We start from the raw sequence: 22138 nt of genomic DNA, 5'->3' as shown, positions 1-22138 counted from the left end.
GTGTATATATATATATATATATATAACATAAGCATAATTTTTTTCGGCATCTATACCTTTTTTGAAGAAAAGACATCTAAAATTTTACTTTTAATTAAAATCAAAATTTTATAAAAATTATACGCATTAGCCTAACAAAAAAACAAACACACATAAAGTATTAGAAAATAGTACCTTTTGGCCAAAGCTCATTCCATTCAATTTTATGCATTAAAAAAAGTACCTTTTTTGTAAGTACTTAATTGATATTGTACTTGGCCTAACTTCTTAAAAATGTAGAGAAGTTGAAAAAAAAAAAAAAAAACGGATCAAACGGTATCTTAATCTCCCACAACGGCAGTGCAGAAGCAACTGAATTTGTGAGAAAAAAAATTAGAAAATAGTTAAAAATAAAAAAATTGGAAAACAGTCAGAAGTTTTTAAAAATATGAAAATTGAAAAATAGTTAATAAAAATCAGTGAGGTAGCACTCAAGCAAGCAATACTAAAAAAAATTATATGCATTAGCGTAACAAAAAACAGACAGACGGACATAAAATATTACTTTAAACGTTAATGTGTGTGTATATATTCGCGAGGTTGAAGAAAGGAAATAAAAATATTTGGTATCATTAAATGACAGCGTGAATAAAAATATTTGTGAGGTTGTGATGATTAAACAATATTGAAATTAAATATATAAGTGATAAAAAGATAATAAAAATCTTTTGAAAAAAAGATAATAAAATTAAATGGAACTGTTCAAAAAAATAAAATAAAATAAAGTTAAATGAAGAGAAAATATACTGAAATATAATATTAAAAAATAAAAGAAAAGGTTCCCAGCGTGAGTTGAAAAGAGGTGTTTGTGAAATATATTGTCGAGAAGTAGTTTTTTAAAGTAGCATTCAACAACTTTTGGTCAAAGCTCATTCCATTCAATTCTATGCATTAAAAAATGTTCCCTTTCTAGTAAGTACTTAATTGATATTGTGTTTGACCTAACTTCTTTTTAAAAATGTAGAGAAGTAAAAAAAAAAAACCGGGTCAAACGGTATCTTAATCTCCCACAATGGCAGTGTAGAAGCAACTGAATTTGGGAGAAAAAATTGGAAAATAGTTAAAAGTATTTAAAAATATAAAAATTGGAAAATAGTTAAAAAAAATCGGTGAGGTAGCACTCAACCAAGCAACACTAAAAAAAATTATATGCATCAGCGTAACAAAAACACAGACAGACGAACATAAAATATTACTCTAAACGTTAATGTGTGTGTGTGTAAATATTTGCGAGGTTGAATAAAAGAAATAATAGTATTTGATATCATTAAATGACAGTGTGAATAAAAATATTTGTGAGGTTGTGATGATTAAACAATATTGAAATTAAAATAATTGATAGTGTGTTTGACCTAACTTCTCCTTAAAAAAGTTGGAAAAAAGCCGGATCAAGCGATACCTTACTCTCCCACAACGGCAATTTAGAAGCAACTGAATTTGGGTGAAAAAATTGAAAAATAGTTAAAAAAAAAATAAAAATTATAAAAGTTATTAAAAATATAAAATTATAAAATAATTAAAAAAATGGTGAAGGGCAAAATGGAAAATGCACCCTAAAATGATGAGGTGGCATTAACCACACCCATCAATAAAAAATTACTAAAATGCCTCTCCAAGGGGCAAAATGATAAAATCCTAGAAACTTACTTTTATAATATAGTAAGTAGAAGCAGTATCTATCAATGGTGAACCACTTGTCAAGATAGTGTATCATACAACTTGTTTGTTTATTAGCATTTTGTATTTGTAGACAAATAAGCAATCATAATAAAGCAATCATATTTAAATTTGATTGATAAATTGATGAAATCTAAAATCTAAAAAGAGTACATGAATAGAATATGAGAAGATATGTACACCACACATAGTTATTTGGTACTCTAGGCATTTGACTGTATATAAATATGAAGATAAGGATATGATGGAAATGAAGCTTAACCAAAGAGTTTGAAAAGGGAATATGCCAAATTCAATAGGGTCATTCTATTATGAAAGCAGCTATCATTTTTTGTCTGAATTAAGTTAAAATCATTCATAAGGAGTAATATATAAACTATTCATTAATAGAGACTTATTCTGAAAACTCGATATTCGATTTAAGGATCAACTAATCAAACACGATCATTTCCACCGTCTATTACTAGTTTTTAAACTTTCATTTAATTAATTATTGTATGAATATTTTGTTTTTGAAATTACACATGTTGGATTTTATTTTTATTAATAGGAAAGAATTCTACGATCTCTTTATCACTCCAATTATCTTGTATGGATATATATTGATTTTTTTTTTTGAGAGAATATATTGATCTTTCTATAAGAGATTAATGCAAGAGAATTCAACCGAAATAATATCTGAATTCTATCATTGAAAGAAAAAAAAAAAGTTCACATTTCTTATACCTAGGAAGCCACAATGCTAACCGGTGCTCCTGGGACACTGTTAAAGATATGAAAAAGGAAATTATATAGTAGTTAATGCATTGAAATTGTGTAATTGATTTATAATAAAGTCAAAAATAATTTCCTTTTATAGTAATAATTCTCTTTTATAATATGCTTAACCAGTGTTCCGGTGACACCGATTAGCAGGACCCGAAAAGATATTTGGCATCCAAGTGGTTGTACAAAATATCTTCATAAGCTTCGGTCATTTAAACTAGAATCTTCATTGTGATAGTTAAGTTGTGCATCTTAAAGCTCTTCATTTATGCATTAAAAAATAGAAGAAATCATTTTTTTTTTTAGCAAAAGAAATAGAAGAAATCATTTATCACATATGTTATTTGAAGAACCATTTTTAAAACAACTTATGAGACAACCAAAGATTTACAAAGAAATGTATATATTAACACAAAAACTAAAATAATAAAGAGAGTAAGAACATAACGAGAGTATCAGAGATAGTTGTTTCAAAAGCTTTCATAAAATGATTGTATAAAAAAACAAATATGTGTTTAATAAAAATACATAATAATAACAAATAAATCATGTTCCCTTCTTCTCTCATATTGCAACAGCCTTTTATTATTTTTAATTTAAAATCTAAACTTTTAGATATTTTTTTACCACATGTCTTATATTCAAACTCCAAATAGAGTAAATGAAGTTGAATCTAAATTGAGCATATCCGAACTCGTATTCCTAGACGCCTACCTTTCCAAACCTAGTGATAGTGGAATCCAAAATCTTCTCAATACACAATCAAACTTTGCTTTTAACCGATGGAAAAATAACTTTAAGTTATAAAAAATCAGGAAGTGAACAAAAAAATTACCCAATCATGTGATTTTTTTGGCGTCAGCTGTCTCTATTATGTTGAGTTATTGACACTGCAAAGCACTGCAGTACAAGCAACCAAAATAGCTTGTTCCAGTTGTAAACTTTTCATAATTATAATATAAAACACGTTCTTACTAAATTAAGTCCATATATTAAAACGTAATACTATATTGGGTAGGGTAGGTACAAATGTTGATGACTTGCTAGTTAATTAATTACAAGCAAAATGTAAAAAAAAGAAAAAAAATTGGTTGAAAAGCAATTCCACTCATATGAGTGTGTAGTAGTGAAACATGATTGTAGGAGGTACATACTCGTATAAATTGTTAGAGTAAATTGTTAGAGGAGTGTTACTTGAACAATCATTTTTGTCAATAAGTTGTAAGACAAGTAAAATATACAAAGAAATATGAGTATTGACACAAAAACCAGAGCACCAGAGATATAAAGTAAAAACATAATATGAGTATAAAAGATAAAATCGTAAAAAAAAAGGACAACCCGATGCACTAAAGCTCCTATATACGCAGGATTCGGGAAGGGGTTCCACCATTTGATGTAAAAAGTCATCACAAAGTTATAAAAAAAAAAAAAAAAAAAAAAACCTGTTCAAAAATCATTTCTCAAATGTTAAGGGTTCAATCCTCACTCAACATAATATTAACATTGATCGAATAAAAAACTAAAATAAGTTTTATGCTAAACTTTGCAAAAATGTTTTAAACATTTGTATTGAACCAACCGGTTCAATCAAATGAGCAAAGTTTTATGCTAGTTGGTTGATTGGTTTGATCTTAATTGAATCATAGTGGAATTTACCATAGTTGAAATTGTTGAGTTGCAATTGATTTAATCGGTTTTATGTTTTTGCATTTTTTAAATATATTCATTTATTATTCGGTTTAATTTGTTCAACCAATTGAACCATGATTCGTAGGTCTTGTTCGTTTTTCTGTTCAATTAATAGGATTTTAATTAATTAATGCTTAGATTAGTGCCTAAATAATTACCATTAACATAAATAAAATAAAAAAAATGTTTCTTTGATCAGCTCAAATGACCTTCTGCATGATCATTGAGATATAGTCGACAAATAAATGATACAAAAGAGTACAACTCTCTAGGCAAATACTTTTAACCGTTGCTTTAAAATTATGCTATTTTAAATGAAATTATTTTCATTTTTTCATAACACTCTTAATTATATATTATTTCATTCCACTTATTTCTTTCTTTGCATTACATATCATAGTTCAAACTATTAGTTAATTTGCACTACACTTTAAAAAAAATGACAGGTAAATAAAAACAAAATTTTTCTTCATAAATTACATACATAAGGAGTAATATATAAACATTTTATAATAATTTAAGCTAATTAAGTGACACTAATTGGCCCAATAAGAAATGAACTTGATGATGTTTTATCTTGTTCCATGTTATTTGACTTAGACCCTGCCAGAGTTAGTTCAAGATCAGGTGGTGCTACATTTGAAGAATTTGGTATCACCAATGTCATATTTAAAGACTTTGTTAGAGGATGTAGCCAATCTGGAACATCTTTATGTTCTGCTTCTTCAGAATCATCTTCAATTTTTTGCATATCATAATCATCTGATTTGGTTTGTTGTTGAAGTGAGTTTATTAGTAGTGACAAAGTTGCATCTTTCTCAACTTCATGATCATGTCTACAAACTGAATCTCCTGACTTGCTTTTAGAACTGTTATTTGGATCAACTGTTTTGTTTGTCTTGCCACTACCAACCTAAAAAAATTCCACAATATCATTCAATTTAAGAGATTAATACTTGTTTTTCATTGTATAAAATGTAAATATCCAAATTGGTTTGTTGAGAAAAAAAACATTATTGAAAAAATTGTCAATGTTTTTGAAAAAACTAAAAATAACTAAAAAATATTAAATGACGGTTAAATTAGTCTCAATAAGGACTAATTTCACTGACATTTGATGTTTTTTATTTGTCATAGAACAAATAAGTCTCTATACATCGAAAACCAATTTGTTTCCTCTAAGCATATTTGGAACTCTTAACACACCCCTTATAGCTAAGATTGACTATCTCAAGCATGACTCAAGTGATCTTAGAGTCATCGGGTAAATTTTTTATAGGCTTTAATGTTATTTTAGAATTTGAGTTGTTCCTAATCCAACAATCATAAAAAGAAGATTTTTCGGCCACCATGATTCTTAAAAACCACTCACATGAATTTCGTCATTTAGACGGAAAAAACACATTTTTATGGATTATACATCCAAACGCATTCGTGCCTTTCCAATTTGGAGTGGTATGCTTTTTAAGAAATCAGAGGAATAAAAAAACTCTTTTATAAAATGGGCTTGTAAAGAAGTACAAATTTTTCCCACCTACAAACTCTTTTATAAACCTGATTTTATTAAATGTGAGACTTTTAATAATATGAATGAACATGAAGTATGCATTTCATTAAATTCAATGAAATGCATATTTCATGATTAAGAACGAAGAATTTTTTTTATATATATAAATTAAGAAAGGAGTGCTAGTTAGTTGGTCATGAAATATTATATAATATATACCATGTCAAAGAGACTTGAACGTCTCTTCTTCTTATTCAAGGTTGCAAGTCGAATAAAATACTTTTGAGCATGGCTTGCAACTTGTGTTGGTGTTCTTGTAGTCACATAGTTTCTAGAGATACCCCTCCAATCTCCTTTTCCAAGCTTCTCAAGTCCAACAAGGAATTTTCTATGCTCTTCTTCTGTCCATGGAACTCCTAATGAATAAAATAACAAAATATCAAAAAAAACTTGTTAGATGTTAATTTCATTTAACATTCTAAATCAATAATTTAAAATTATAGATGAACCACCTAGAATTGATTGAGAACAAAGAAAATAAATAGTAGTAATAAAGTGTCTTCATAATAAATACATCATAGGCTTTCTTTGAAATCCATATACTTTAAAATGGATGACGCACTGTATCTTATGTGTATCCTGCATCCGATGTCTTGATAAAATTTGAATCTAAATTAAAAATTTACAAATGTATTACAATATATGTACCTTTTTTCCTTTCTTGTGTACGAACTATGAGACCATCTGAAAGATAACCAATAGAGGCTCTATCATCAATGGTTAATCTTGAAGAAGAAAAGGAAGAAGTAGGAGAAGAAGATGAAGTAGGAAAAGAATCCATGCTAAAACTCTTTTTCATGGAAACACAAGAAGAAGATAAATCAAGTTGAACACCAAAAAGTCTAACTCCAACAAAACTACCACTTCCTCTTAATGAATTACAAGTCCTTGAATTATGACCTATGTTTCCACAATGTGAGCACTTTCTGCCCATTTTTTGAACCGACACAAACCTTAACCTTAAAACTTGTGTTTATTGTCTCTTAGAGGGAGAAATTGAAATTAGAGATCCAACACAAAAGAACTTATGTGTCTGGTGATATATATGATGATTGATGGGTGTGAGCAGTGGAATTTGTGAAAATTGGACGCACACCAACACTATTTAATTGGTTGGACATAGTTTATTCAATGTGGATACTTTTTATAATTGATTTTTTTTTTCAAAACTTTTTTTAAGCATAAGAAATACTAGATCACAAGGATATATTGATACCTTATCTTATTTGTAAGTACTTGTGTATGGACTATACTAATACACACCACATTGAATTCACCTGATTTTCCTCTTTCCTTCTTTTTGTCAATAAAATCATAATTCTATCGCACAAAAAATTACCAATTAAGAGATATTTTTGGATGAACCCACTTAAGTTTGCTTGATAGTATTGACTTGAAATTTTGAAGTGTGTTTATTTCAAAATCTCATTTTGATTCTCTCGCGTATCAATTTCAATGAGCTAGTTGCCATAAAAAAAAAAATTGGATGTACAAAATATTAATTGTATTATGTATCTATGAAGTTAATATTTTTTTTTTGTTAAAAGGAAAAATATATTTATCTACTTATTAAAGTAGTTTTTTTTTTTTTTTTTTGGAAATTATTAAAGTAGTTTTTAGTTACCATTATAGTTGTTAAAGAGTCTCATGAGATAAAATGTGGCATGAACATGTGTTTATAAGCGGGTACAATCCTCACCTTACAAATTGGTTTTAAAAGGGGATTGGACCCCAATTTCTACATGGTACCAGAGCCTCCTTCAAAATTCGCTGGGCCACCTACTATTAGGTTTCTGCTATCAGACCGCCCACCATTTATGTTCACTAACCAAGCTCAGAGTGTTGATCGTGAGAGGGTGTGTTAAAAGTCTTGTATCGAACAAAATATGACATAAACATGTGTTTATAAGTGAGAGCAATCTTCTCTTTACGAACCAGTTTTATAAAGATGAGTCAGACTACGATATCTATAAAATTTCTCACGACTTAGACCAATCGTTCTTATTAAAGTATGCATGTATATATGAGTATATTTTAAGATGCCTCGAGGAATTAGTCCTTACTCTAGTTAGGATCAATCGGTCAAATATACAAAGAAGACTTTACATTCGTAAATATTATAAATACTACATGTTTTCACCAAAATAAATAAATTATAAACACACGTTCCTATGAATTTTGTATTTGTTGGTCCCAAACGTATTGTCAAACATCAAGGAAGTTATTAAGTAAAAGACAGATAAGGTCAGAATTCCTCTCCCCTCCCCTCCAATCTTTGGGATGTCGGTCTATCATATATGTGATCTATATGTATGACTAGGGAAAAATAGAAATTTCATAGAAAAGAATTACTTTGAAATTCGTATCATTCAACCACCATTACTTGCCATGGAAATTACTAAAGGTACATATGTATAAGTATATCCCCTATCTTATATTATTACAAAAACATGACAAGGACGTGACAATCAAATTTTGTACATTTTTTCTTTCACCGATCTTAGATTTGAATGTTTCAAATTCAGATTCAGATATGGAGAAACTATTTCTTTGAGATGCTATTCAAAGTCAAAATCAAAAGTAATCTTGCTAGATTAAACCCTTAAATGGGGTACTTCTCTTTATTCAAACATTTGATAGAAATAGAATACCACTTTTTACAAGACAAGATAAGAATGTTATTCATAACCACTTTCATTTGATTGACATGAAACCTAATCAATAATCCATATGATGAATCATTAAAGACAGATAATTATAATTAGATTAGATCATTCAATTATCCATCATTATAGTAATTATCATTTTAATTAAATCCTTTAATAGAAAGAAAAGGGCCCGGATGGTAGATACAATATTGGACATTTCACATCATGTTTTTAAAATCACCATACAACATGGCTTTGCTAAAGGTGAGTTCCCACATAATTAAAATCTTAGATTCATTAGTAAAATGGATAAGGATATAGAACATTCAGGTTCAATAGGGTATAATGTATCAAATATACACATTTTGGGATAGTTATATATCAATCTTAATATTATTTTTTCTAAGTAGCTTAGTGACTAGAGCTCATGCATTTTAAATATGGAGAAGTGAGGTGTCAAATGTTCGAATTTCGACACCTGTATATATTATGCATTGTCTTTACCAACTGAACTACACTCACAGGATATATTCATCTTAATCTTACCGTGTCACGTAGCTTTTGTCCTTTCTTTTTTATATATAGAATCACATATTTGGTCCTACCTAGCTTAGTTAGTGATATTTTAATTGTTAATTGATGTTTTCATTATTATATTTGAGCTAACTTCTTAAGAATTTCAGTCCAAATTTATTAATACAACTTGTATTGCAGGCAGTGGCGGTGCCACATATAAGTGAGGGGATGCACTTGCATTTCCTGAGCTTTTAAAATTTGCACATGATTGCACTGTTTTATTAGTGCTTGAACCTCCTGATATTTTAAGGAAGAATCTCCTCATATTTTAACATTGCAATTGAGCCAAACATTTTACACCAATAACCCAAGTTTCTCTCACCCTATGAATGACACGAGTCTCACTTTTATATTAGCACAACAGTATTTGCCTCAACTAGAGATAATTGACTTCCTTTTTGATATAACTCTATTTTTTAAAAGCCCAACTCTCTATTTGGTTTTTCCTATTACATTTGTTTTCTTTTATTTTCTTATTAATAATTGTAATTGTAATAATTGAATTCCTTCTAAAGAAAAAATGAAGTGCTTGAAGATAGAACACAAATTCTAAAAGTCTTTTAAGAAGCTTTTACCACTAAACAAAGTATGTCGCAGAGTTTAATTCTTGCAAATATAATATATATTACTAAATATTTTATATTCTTTCATAACTTAATACTCCCACCATCCTAAATTTTAACAGGAAAAGTTCACTTTCTTTGTCCCAAATTTATAAATAAAATTGACAAATGTTTACCCTATTTAATCAAGTTGGTTTCAAATGTCATCTTTTCCAAATAAAATAAAATAAATCTTACTTATTCTCAATTTTCATGAACTCAAATGCAAGGTGTACCCAAATTACTCTCCCTCACATTTTTTCCGTAACCAATAACTTATGTAAATTATTTTTACTTCTTTCCATGAAACATATTTCAACACAAAATGTTATACACCAAATTATTATGCTTTAGAATTATAAATTTATAATTTACACAAATTCTAACTTTGATTTGATAGATTTTGAAATTTATAATTTATACAAAATATGGAAAATATAAAAAAAAAATAATTAAACATTTATGCAAAAAAAATAGATATTTGATTAAAAAAAATGACGAAAATTATAAATTTAGTAGTATAAATAAATGATATGTAAAAGAAAAAATAATTGCACAAAACTTTCGTAGCTCTGGTAAAGTTGAAAGGTCTGAACCCTCTACTCCAGAATCCTGGCTACGCCACTGATTGCAGGTCAAGTTGAGCATTGTATAATCTTTTAATTATTTGTACAAAGGAAATTACACAACCATTTATAGGTCATCTATTTAATACCCATTTGGCCTTACATGAGAAGGAATCTTTTTTGTTTATTCTTTCTATTTTTTTTTTTAGTCTTCACTACTTTCAATATCTTCGAAGAGTATTATCATATCATATTCATATCTATATAAAAATACATTTATTAGTGCTATCAAAGAACTTTCCACTTCAAGTGTCTTTGTTTTCTGGTCGCAATAGTTATTTTTCTATCTTCAAAGTACAAACTTTTGAGATTTCATATCCTAAAAATAGTCATAGTTTTCAGAGAATAATTGATAGTCTAAAAGAAGAACATGCAGCCGTTGAGAATTGGTGACTAAGCTAATATTGATAGTAAAGATTTGGAGGGAAATTAAGATATTATCTTTGAGGTACCAAAAGCTTTTTACACTCCACTTGCAAGGTATATATAAAAGCGTATAAAATTGAATTAATTTAAACTTGAGCACAATACTAATTTGCTTATGTTTGCACATAGATCATAGTACCAAACCAAATTGAGCTATACATGCATCTAGTCATTATCCACATCAAATCAAACACTAAGAATCACCGCTTCTTTGTACCCAAAAAAAATATATTCACTGCTTTCATACATAGGGTGTAAATAACATATAATTTAAAATAAAATAACACAAGCAAAGAACGGGCTAGGTTAGTTCACAAGTCACAATCAATCAAATAAATATAAACAATGAATGATACATAATTAAGATTAATTTTTCACTTATAGGCTCTTATTATCATGATCAATCACATTATACAAGATAAAATTATAGGGACAATGTGCCCACTTATACTGAAAAGATAGATTACATCACTAAATTATCAAGTAGCTGGATGAAATTTTTACTAAAAATGTCCAATGTACAAGCACTTTGTTACTCAATAAATAATTCCACTCCAATAAATTTGCAACATTTGCATCCTATAACTTGTCTCAATCCAAAGGTTCTACTTTGGTGGATGCCAAAGATCTTGATAGCTATGTCACACCATTTTTTTAATCCTTGATGGCCTTTTAATTTTGCAAAGAGTTATCACTTTCCTTAAGTCAAGATTAGCAACAGAAATTAAGCAATAATCATTTTGTATAGATGAGGAAATTGGGAGTTGTATTCGGCATATACACTAAAAAAATTCCTTAATATGTTCCAATCATTTCAATAGTTTATACTGTTATCACCTATTATCAGGATCCATTCTTGATTCATCCACTCATACAATAATCAATTATTGATAGTAATGAATACTTTATATTGTGCATCAAGATTCATATCTATTTGTTGATAACTTTTTTTACATAATATTATATACATTTACTTTTAAAATTGAAGTATGATACAAGCACAATTGAAAACAATTATATAGTAATAAAAAATAAAAATAAAAACATATGTATGATAGAAATTACGTATGTTTAGAAAGCATGATCTAGTTATGAACATGTTTGGAGTGCGCGACTCAACATAGTCTTATATTTTGATGGCACAAAAACATACACCAAGAAATATAATGGGTTCAACTAGTCAAAAGTTCAGCATTTAATTAGTATTTGATTATCATAGAGAATTTGAATTTGCAAATATTACTATTAGTGTTGAACAATTTAAGAGAGAATAGAGATTGAATGTGTTAAGTGTTTTAAATAATATTGATTTTAGAAGAGAATATCAAATTTATAGTAAAAAAAATATATATAAAAAAACTCTTTTTCAATCTGCACCGTCAAACACTGATTTCATCTTATAAACTATGATTCTTGTCCTTAGGAATCATAGGGTTAAGACTTAAAAAAAATCAACCAAATTGTTAACTAAACACGATTTTTTTGTATAACGTTGAAAATAAATTAAAATTATGTTGCAAACATCTTGAAACGTATACAATCTTCATAATTGTTTTCGAAATGCATGCATAACTCATCACATAAAACAATTTTTTTTACTATTAGACCAACTACAATGAGGGTGTTGAAAGCCATATTCAACAAGCAAACCATTGGAGAGGGGGGTGTTGAAAGTGAGTTGGAGGAAAGAGATGATGAATACATTCAATAGGTTGAATCCTGACGCCGGAAGCCACGTGGCGCGCTCGGATTGGGCTTTTTTTGGCGCGTGCGTTACACGCGCCGACAAGGCGCGTCTGTGACAGAGGGACGCGGAGAGAGAAACTGTTTTGGATAGATGCTGTCACGCGTCGCTTTCTGGTTGGCTGGCCTGGATTTTTATCTTCTTAATACTTTGGACTCAATTATTTCATTGCAAATAATTTTTTTTATTTTTTATTTTTTCACCAAAATTCGTGATTTTTTTTTCTCTATAAATAGAGACTTGGATCATTTGATTTGGACACAGAAAAAAAAACCATAATTTTCACTCTCTTAATCTTATTATTAGAATTTCTTTTGAAGTTTTAGTCTTTAATTAGTGAAATGGATCCCACTAACAATCAATCCAACACCCAAAATTCTTCTGATTACCCTTTTAGCTACCAAAATCAATTTCCCAACTCACATCCTCAAAACCCAAATCAATTTCCCAACCAATATCCTCAAAACCCAAATCAATTCCTCAACCAACATCCTCAAAACCCAAATCAATTCCCCAACCAAAATCCTCAAAACATGTCTAATTTTGGTTTTGCCTCAAATTTCAATCACCCATCCTTTGTTCCAAACAACTTTAATCCATATTTTAGATCTATGATGGGATATTCATCTCAAACACCCCCATTTAATGGTTATATGCCAATGGTGAATGAAAATTTTCAGAGTGTTGGTGAATATCCTGAATTTTCATCACAAATAAATCGTGGTGGAATGACACGAGATAATGAAGTTGCTCCAACTCCAGAGGATACAACTCCAAAGAGCAAGAGAAACCAACAACCATCATGGAACACTGAACAAAATTTGGTGTTAATTAGTGGGTGGATAAAATATGGAACATGCAGTGTTGTCGGAAGAAACCAGACAAGTGAATCATATTGGGGTAAAATTGCTGAGTATTGTAACGAGCATTGCTCATTCGATTCTCCGCGCGATGTAGTTGCATGCCGAAACCGTTTTAATTATATGAACAAATTAATAAATAAATGGGTTGGTGCTTATGATAGCGCTAAGCGTATGCAAGGAAGCGGTTGGTCGGAAGATGATGTTTTCAAAAAAGCTCAAGAATTATATGGATGTGGGAAGAATGTTCAATTTACTTTAATGGAAGAATGGCGCGCTCTCCGAGATCAACCACGGTATGGTAGTCAAGTGGGAGGAAATGTTGACTCAGGAAGTAGATGATCTAAGAGATCTTACGAGGACTCTGTAGGATCTAGTGCTCGTCCAATAGGTAGGGATGCAGCTAAAAAAAAAGGTAAGAAGAAAAGCAAGGGCGAGACATTGGAGAAGGTGGAAAAGGAATGGGTTCAATTCAAAGAATTAAAAGAGCAAGAGATTGAACAATTGAAAGAGTTAACTTTGGTGAAACAACAGAAAAACAAGTTGCTGCAAGAAAAGACTCAAGCTAAAAAAATGAAAATGTATCTAAAGTTAAGGGACGAAGAGCATCTCGATGACCGGAAGAATGAGCTGTTGGGGAAGTTGGAGCGTGAGCTGTTTGAAAATTAATTTTAATCAAATATTTGTTTGTATTCAGTCAACATTATCAGTGTTGTCTAGTCCCGACTGTTTGCTTTAATATTTGTCAGTGTTGTCTAGTCCGTAGTGTTTGCTTTAATAATTATCAGAGTGTTGTCTAGTCCGTAGTGTTTGCTTTAATAATTATCAGAGTGTTGTCTAGTCGTCACTGTTTGCTTTAATAATTATCAGTGTTTGCTTTAATACAATACAATAACTTATTTCGAATCCGTCAGTGTCCACCACACAATGTACTTATATATAGGGACTCATGTCTACTTCCAATATCACAAATCTCATTCCTATCTATTTCCAATATCACCAAAGACTATCAATGGATCCTTTTGATATCGAAGCCTACAAACAAAAACGTGATATTGAAGACACTTATATCGTCAACCGATTTATTCAGCGTCGAAAAGAATTAGAGGAAGGTAGTGGATCTCGTAGTAGAAAATATTTAAATAGAGATCATGCAGCGGCAAACCAAAGACTCATTGACGACTACTTTGCCAATGAGCCTACATATGACGATGCAATGTTTCGTCGTCGGTACCGGATGCAAAAGCATGTTTTCCTTCGAATCGTTGGAGACCTTTCAATTACTGATAACTACTTCACCCAGCGAGTTGATGCCGCCAACAAAGAAGGTATATCACCGTTAGCAAAATGTACCACAGCAATGCGAATGTTAGCATATGGCGTGGCAGCAGATGCGGTCGATGAATACATCAAAATAGGAGGTACTACAGCATTGGAGTGCTTACGTAGATTCTGTAAAGGAATCATACGATTGTATGAGGAAGTGTACCTGAGAGCACCAAACCAAGATGACCTTCAAAGAATACTACATGTTAGTGAAATGCGGGGGTTCCCAGGGATGATCGGGAGTATTGACTGCATGCACTGGGAGTGGAAAAATTGTCCTAAAGCATGGGAAGGTCAATTCACCAGGGGGGATAAGGGAACCACCACAGTTATTCTTGAAGAGTTGCATCTCATGATCTATGGATCTGGCATGCCTTTTTTGGATGTCCAGGAACGTTGAACGATATCAATGTTCTAGACCGGTCACCGGTGTTTGATGATGTGGAACAGGGAAAGGCTCCACGGGTGAATTTCTTTGTGAATCAACGTCCCTATAATATGGCATACTATCTAGCTGATGGTATCTACCCTTCTTATCCAACTTTCGTCAAATCAATTAGACTTCCTCAAAGTGAACCTGATAAGTTATTCGCAAAACATCAGGAGAGCTGTCGGAAGGACATCGAACGTGCTTTTGGAGTGCTTCAAGCTCGATTTAAAATCATCTGTGAACCAGCTCGCTTGTGGGACATAGCCGATTTGGGTATCATCATGAGGTCATGCATCATATTGCATAATATGATTGTTGAGGATGAACGAGATACATATGCTCAACGTTGGACCGATTTTGAGCAATCCGAGGGAAGTGGATCTAGTACAGCACAACCATACTCGACCGAGGTGTTACCCACTTTTGCAAATCATGTGCGTGCTAGATCCGAGTTGCGTGATCCAAATGTTCATCACGAATTGCAAGCAGATCTAGTGAAGCACATATGGACAAAGTTTGGAATGTTTCACGATTGAAGATGATTTGTATCGAACTAAGTAAATTACTTGTGTGTTGTGTGCTTGTTTGTTGTCTTGCATTTTAAGCTATTTGTGTGACCCGTACTTAGTTTGTTGTATTGCATTTTATTTATGTTAAGAAAATAAAAATAAATAATTTAAATAAATTTTGTTTTTACAAAAAAAAAAAAATTGTTAAGTGTTTCTTCATTTTAATTTAATTATAATCGATAATTGTAATTTTATGTAATTATAAAAACAAAAATATAAAATTAAATAAGAATAAGAAATAAAAGGTGGTGGGGTAGGGTGTTGAATAAAAAACCATTGGAGAGGTAAAAATTGAATGGGTGTTGAATTAAGAGAGAGAAAATGATGTGGAGTGTTGGGAATTGAAAAAGTGAGTGTTGAAGGTTATTGAATGTATTTTACCATTGTAAATGGTCTTATAGTTCTTGGAAGAAACCCTTGAATGGTTGGTATAAGATACATGTGGATGGTTCTCATTGGTGTTGGGTTGGTGACTCAACTTGTGGGCCAGGGAATTATCCATGATCGTGATAGAAACACTAAAATTCCAGCAACAAAAAAATATAGAGATATTAGAATTTACTTGTTGTGTTGTTGAGAAAATGTTACAAAAAAGAAGTGTAATATGGTATTTCTTTGTAGGGAATCAATATTTCAACGAAGAAGTGACTTTGGAGAGTAAAGAAAGTGTTTTTCAACTTTCCCACCTATAAGTGTGTGTCTGGACACATGTTCAACACTTTTTTTTTCGGCAGCTAAAAATCCAAGCTTCTTAGTAAACGTACGTTTGGAGTTATTTTGATGTGGAAGCAAACGAGTACTAAAAAATGTGATCGGGAAAAACAATTCTCTTTTGTCATTTAAAAGGAACCCTTTGGGTGATAGATAACTATCAAAAACACCGATCAGTAAGTTAACTCATGTTAAAAATGCACAAAAGCTAATTCATTTTTTACGGGAACAAGCAATTCTAAACGGGAGAAGAGCAATTCTCCAAATTTAGTGATAAGCCCAAAAGAAAGCCCATTCTATATAAATTCACAACAGCAATAACTATCATGTTTTATTCACAACAGCAAATATTTTTTACTCAAGTTTCAAATATTTGTTAAATGTGTTAATTATTCATATTATAACACTAATACCATTAAAATACCATCAAAATGTATGTTTTGCGATATTTTAAACTTTAAAATATAATATTTAATATTTCTAACTCTATAAATGGTTGTTGGACGGACAAAGTATGAGATAGTTTTGTAATACAATCACCATTAAAATGTCATCAACATATATATATATATATATAAATTTTGTTTAAATATAGTTTTGGTTGCAAATCTTTCTCTATTATAAACAATCTAATTCATCAACGAAAAAAGTGTTGTTAGTTCTTTTAAAACATCGACAAACAAAATGACATCAAATGATTTAAGTGTATACCATTTTTTTTGGTCAGAAGTGTATATCATTTTTCCAGCGAGTTAATTAGATTTAAAATCTAAAAAAGTAGAGTAAAAAAAGTGTGAAATGTGATCTTTTTTTAGTGTGTGTACCCTTTTTCTCAATTGGATAAATTCACTAAGAAATATTTACTATTATTGAATAAATTTTTTGTCTATATCGTAACTTTTTCAACGAAAAAAAGTTTTATGCGTCACTGGGCCTAAATAATATCGCAACTTTTAAGGTGTAGCTATTGTTTAAAAGACTTTTTTACCCCTTATTTAATGCTTGTCTTTTTAATATTAATGGATGTATTGAATGCTTCACAATTTTTTATGAGGGTATATTTGTAAAAATATTCAAAAAGTTACACTAATTAATGAGTGTATTGATTTTGATTTTGATTTTTCTTCTTATAATAAGGACCAGAAGGAATATATTTGAGCACACTCACATAAATGGAGCAAAATAAATGAAAAGTAATTTAGTTATATCATTCAATTATTTCTACTTTAATTTTTTGGATTCATGCGTGTGTACCTAACCATTTTTTATTTGTGTCAATCAATACGTAAGCATTTCTCTAGATATTATGGAGTCTTGGGTTAAAAGTTTGCTCAAGCCAATTTCATATTTTCACCATTACTAATATCATGTCTCTACTAATATTGAAAAGTCAAATGTCTTTTAAGGAACATATTTAAAGCAAATGATTTTTTTAACTATATTTGCATTGAAGACAATTGTTGAACAGATTCATCCGATAAATGTATTTGGTACAATGACGAATAATTTTAACACCAATTTCACCGTCTATTAATAGGGTCCAATCAAAAGTAGAAAAAATATGTGTATAGACTTATCGAACATAAGATTTGTAAGCACATAAGAAAATCAAACCAAAAACTTGAGAAAAACACACAATGGTTAATGAAAAAAAGATAAATCTTACTATGAATAATAATTAATTAATCAATTATCATAATACACTTGGAGGTTGGAATGGTTTCAAGGTATGGATATTATGAAAGGGCATTTTGGTAAATGGGAAAAGTATGAACATAAACATTAGAATCTTTAGTAAATGGAACATTTAACGCAAATAACGGTCATATACTTTCCATGAGACACGGTGCAAATGTTGAAGAGAGAGCAATGTGATTACACTAAACATGATTCTAGCTTCTCCCATTGGAAGGTAATTCATATCAATTATCCTCTAATCTATTAATTTTAATTTAATGTTCTATTATTATAAATTGAGTATGATGTTATGTGTGTAAGATTGAAAAATATCAAACTAAAGGGCTACGTAATAGCTGACAATTTCACATATTCATGCTGTCAAGACATTGTTGGATTGAGATCTGAATATTATTTTATTATAGATTTTTATTTTGTTTTTGAATCTAAAAATACGGAGATTGATATGCAAATGGTTTTAAATATTTTGATTCAATGTATTGATTGCGTCCCAATCCGAATACATATATATTGATTGTTCATGTTAATAATTGGTTTCAGATTCTTATTGGTCCTTCTGATTGGGAAGACTACTCCAAAGGAAAGGAAGGATCTACAAGATATAGAATCCATAACCTACCAGAAAATTCTGGACCTGGAGTCTATGAGCTCGGAGTAGCTGCATCGACTAGCGGGTTGGGGCGTGAAATTTACAAGCTTTCCACTGACTCGTGTCGAGTAGTTGTGGTTTATCTAGGAAAAGGTGATAATGTGAGAACAAGACTCCAATGTTATGGTAGAAATGGTGCTCATTTGGGTAATGGTTGTTCTTCATTTGAATCTTCTCACCAAAAGGGACACTCATTGTTTCATGAAATCTTTCTTCAAGGTTTCCCAATTGTTTATAGATGGGCTTCTGTAAGTACATTTCATGCTTTACACTTTTTTTCTTCAATTTATTAAGATCAAGATGATTTCAATTGATTCATTTGTTGAACAGATGCAGACCAAGGGAGATGCTTTGCAAACAGAATCTCAACTGCTGAGTACATTTGATTATGCTTGGAACACAATTAATAACGGTCCACGGCGTCCGGGTGATATTCTTGAAATGCTCAACAAAATTTCTTCAGACACAAGAACATTTTCAGATGTAGCCAAATCACTTCTACCCTTCACTCAAAAGAAAGTAGGGATACCAATTAAATCAAGCATGTTGCCTGTGAAAGATAACAAATCAAACGAAGTCGACAGTGGCAACTACAATTTCCTATCTCGCGTGTTCAAATTCAACCGTTCGCGTCCTAAGATAGTTCAAGATAAAGCTGATTTTTCCGTTGAGAAGAAAGATAAAATTTGTGGAGTGATTTTGGATGATGGTTCTATTTGTACAAAGACGCCGGTCGAGAAAAGAGTTAGGTGTCATGAACATAAAGGAATGAGAATAAGAACAGCAAAATCAGAATCAAAAAGAGGAAATGCTTGTAGGTACCAAAATATTAAACATGATGTTGAAGATCTTCCACAAACAGTGGTTGAGAGTCTTGTTGATGAGAGTATCACCAAAACTATTACATGTGGAATTATTTTGGAAGATGGAACCACTTGTAGAAGACAACCAGTTAAAGGAAGAAAAAGATGTCATGATCATAAAGGGAAGAGAATTCGTGCATTTGTTCCTATTAATTAGAAATAATTGATGATGAATAATGGACAATTTTTGCCTAGACCACAAATGTACTTGTTCAAGCTTATAATTACACATAATCTATGTAATACGTAGTTGTTACTCAGGAGATAAATAAAAATGTTGGCAATTGCTAGTATATAGGCATAGGAAGAAAGAAAAAAAAATACAATATTTTATAGGTTAAAGTGCACTTTTCCCTCCCTAACTTTCAAAAACTTGCAATTTTGATCTCCTAAGTATCAAAACCACAATTTAGCCCCCCTAAGATTTAGCCCCATTGCAACTTTGGTCCTTTTGACCAATTTTGACCTAGTCAACGCTGATTTGGCATGCCACACGTGTATTTTTTAAAGCTACATAATCATTTTTTAAATTAGATAAATGAAATAAGAAATTGAAAAGTTAAAAAAATCAGAAATTAAAAAAAAAAAAATAGAAAATGAAATGAAATGAAAAAAGAAACATGATTCATGAAAAGAAGAAAGAATCGTGGAGAAAGAAAAGGAAAGAAATAGAAAATGAAAAGAAAAAGAAAAAAAAAAATGTGATTCATGGAAAGAAGAAACAATCACTGAGAAATAAATAATAATGGAAAAATTCAGAACCCATAGATTGAAAAGATAAAAGAAAGGCTAAAGTGCACTTTTCGCCCCTTATGTTTTAAAATATTGCGATTTTGACCTCCTATTAAAAAAATGGCAATTTTGGCCCACTTCATCCCAAAATTGCTGAGAAGACGCCACGTGTCCCAAAAAAGGGGCCATAATTGTAACTTTTTGTAAAGATAACGGGTCAAAAAACATATTTCCCTTATGTTAGGAGGTCAAAAGAGCATATTTCCCTAAACATAGGGGGTCACTTTTGCCATTTTTTTTAATAGGGGCCAAAATTGCAACATTTTGAAACTTAGAGGGCGAAAAGTGAAGTTTAGCCTAAAAGAAAACAAGATGAATCATGTAACGCCCACTTTCGTTAATTGTTTATTTAATTGAGTTTAGACGATTATATTATATTTATATAATATATGCATGATTATGGTATGATTTGAATGATTTACGACTGTATTGATGGTTTGGTTGATGTTGTGATAAGTTATGAGTTTTGGAAGATTTGATAAGATTAAGGGATTTATTTTATTGTTAAATAAAATAAAGATTTGAAAATAATATAAAATATTTAGTTGAGGGCTGTTTTGATATTTTAGATAGTTTTGGGGAGGAAAGTGAGATAAGATAAGTAATTAAGAGGAGATATAAAAGGGTTAGACCTAGCTTTAGAAAAACATTGTTGTACGTACGTTTTTGGAGAAAAAAAGCCAAGAGAAGAGAAACCAAGAGGGAGAGCCGCGATTTCTGCAAATTAAGGTAAGGGTGAGACTAATAATTCAATAATGTTAGTTATTGTAATTCTGATGATTAGTTAGCAAGAATTAAGATTGAATTGGAGAAAACGAAAACTAGGTCAAATCCCTAGAATTGATGATTAAACGGTAGGAATTGATTAAATTGTTGTAGAAAGTGTTCCTGGACCTTAGATAATGTTTAGGACAAACTTTGGAATCAATATCAGGCATAGAACCATGAGAATCGTCGGATTTTTGAGAAAATAGAAAGTCTGACCGTAGCGACATTCATCGCTCGCCTCGCGACCCCTTTTTCCTCGCCTCGCGAGTTGTGCAACACAGCTCGCCATAACGAGCAACCTTACTCGCCATAGCGAGCTAAGGCAGAGAGCATGTTAGATTTTGTGTTTTCGACTTTTTAGTTGGACCTTGAGTGCCTTTGAGTGCCTGAACATACCTAGTAATGATTAGGGATGAATGTAGGACAAGATTGGACCCAGAACAACTTTAGTTTGGGAATTGTGTGGTACTCGCTATGGCGAGTAAGAACTCTCGCCTCGCGAGCACTTCCAGATTGGAGTGTCTTGAGTGCTTGTGCGATCTGTTTCGTACGTTTGGATCAAGAGTGAACCCCCTTATGATAATGAGACCTAATGATGACGTTTAATGCAGTCTGTAAAGCTGTTTAAAATATGTTGATATTAATTGAGCATGATTAATGTATTGTACAATTATGTAAGATATGAATGAAATAATTATGATGTTATTGAATTGCAATTGATATATTGATATCATCTGTTTATGTGACTTGACTGTGCTACTGCTGTTATTTAACTAAGTGCATAATGTCTATATATGATGGAATGATGACGTTTAGCTCCAAATTATTGGATGCATGTTGATATGTTGATTACGGTGATTTGTTCATAAGAGTCCATGCATTAGCATTTCATTAAGCTTAGTCCTCACCACGATTTATTAGGAGCTTTGTCCTCCGCACGATTTATTAGGAGCTTTGTCCTCCGCACGTTTAAAGTATATTAATACTTATGATGACAATTGGTACCACATGCATATAAGGAGTCTAAGAGCATTGTCACATTGTCATGTCCATAATGCTATGTTGTTGATAATGATTGAATATGTGAATACGTGATACTTGTTTATTGAA

The 22138-nt window shown here is 30.8% G+C and overlaps 3 protein-coding genes across 3 annotated transcripts; 2 read left to right on the top strand and 1 right to left on the bottom strand.

The window, feature by feature from the left end:
• Positions 1–4620: 4620 nt before the first annotated feature.
• LOC11442166 (transcription factor MYBS3) lies at positions 4621–6899 on the bottom strand. The gene is made up of 3 exons (XM_003620878.4): positions 6389–6899; positions 5900–6096; positions 4621–5086 (listed from the first exon to the last, which is right to left on the bottom strand). The coding sequence occupies exons 1-3, from the start codon at positions 6672–6674 to the stop codon at positions 4700–4702; spliced, it is 870 nt and encodes a 289-aa protein (XP_003620926.1). The 5' UTR covers positions 6675–6899; the 3' UTR covers positions 4621–4699.
• Positions 6900–12976: 6077 nt separating this feature from the next.
• On the top strand, positions 12977–13564 carry LOC25497014 (glutathione S-transferase T3). Its single transcript, XM_024786616.1, has one exon. It carries the CDS (start codon positions 12977–12979, stop codon positions 13562–13564), a length of 588 nt encoding a protein of 195 aa, XP_024642384.1.
• A 4249-nt stretch (positions 13565–17813) lies between these two features.
• LOC11436498 (protein EFFECTOR OF TRANSCRIPTION 2) lies at positions 17814–19967 on the top strand. Its single transcript, XM_003620877.4, has 3 exons — positions 17814–18170; positions 18497–18853; positions 18936–19967. The coding sequence occupies exons 1-3, from the start codon at positions 18111–18113 to the stop codon at positions 19623–19625; spliced, it is 1107 nt and encodes a 368-aa protein (XP_003620925.1). The 5' UTR covers positions 17814–18110; the 3' UTR covers positions 19626–19967.
• The last annotated feature ends 2171 nt before the right edge of the window (positions 19968–22138 follow it).

The sequence above is a fragment of the Medicago truncatula genome, chromosome 6, assembly GCF_003473485.1.
Source record: "Medicago truncatula cultivar Jemalong A17 chromosome 6, MtrunA17r5.0-ANR, whole genome shotgun sequence".
NCBI lineage: Eukaryota > Viridiplantae > Streptophyta > Magnoliopsida > Fabales > Fabaceae > Medicago > Medicago truncatula.
The sequence above is the reverse complement of the archived record's forward strand: the minus strand, read 5'-3'. Positions and strand labels throughout refer to the sequence as shown.

Excerpts from the sequence above, each read along its gene's own strand:
- LOC11442166 (XM_003620878.4), bottom strand. The coding sequence starts at position 6,674 with ATGGGCAGAAAGTGCTCACATTGTGGAAACATAGGTCATAATTCAAGG. Across the intron at positions 6,097-6,388 it reads TACACAAGAAAGGAAAAAAG|GAGTTCCATGGACAGAAGAA; the intron begins GTACATATATTG and ends TTTATTCATTAG. Across the intron at positions 5,087-5,899 it reads GTTCAAGTCTCTTTGACATG|GTTGGTAGTGGCAAGACAAA; the intron begins GTATATATTATA and ends GAATTTTTTTAG.
- LOC25497014 (XM_024786616.1), top strand. The coding sequence starts at position 12,977 with ATGGGATATTCATCTCAAACACCCCCATTTAATGGTTATATGCCAATG.
- LOC11436498 (XM_003620877.4), top strand. The coding sequence starts at position 18,111 with ATGTTGAAGAGAGAGCAATGTGATTACACTAAACATGATTCTAGCTTC. Across the intron at positions 18,171-18,496 it reads CTAGCTTCTCCCATTGGAAG|ATTCTTATTGGTCCTTCTGA; the intron begins GTAATTCATATC and ends AATTGGTTTCAG. Across the intron at positions 18,854-18,935 it reads TTGTTTATAGATGGGCTTCT|ATGCAGACCAAGGGAGATGC; the intron begins GTAAGTACATTT and ends TTTGTTGAACAG.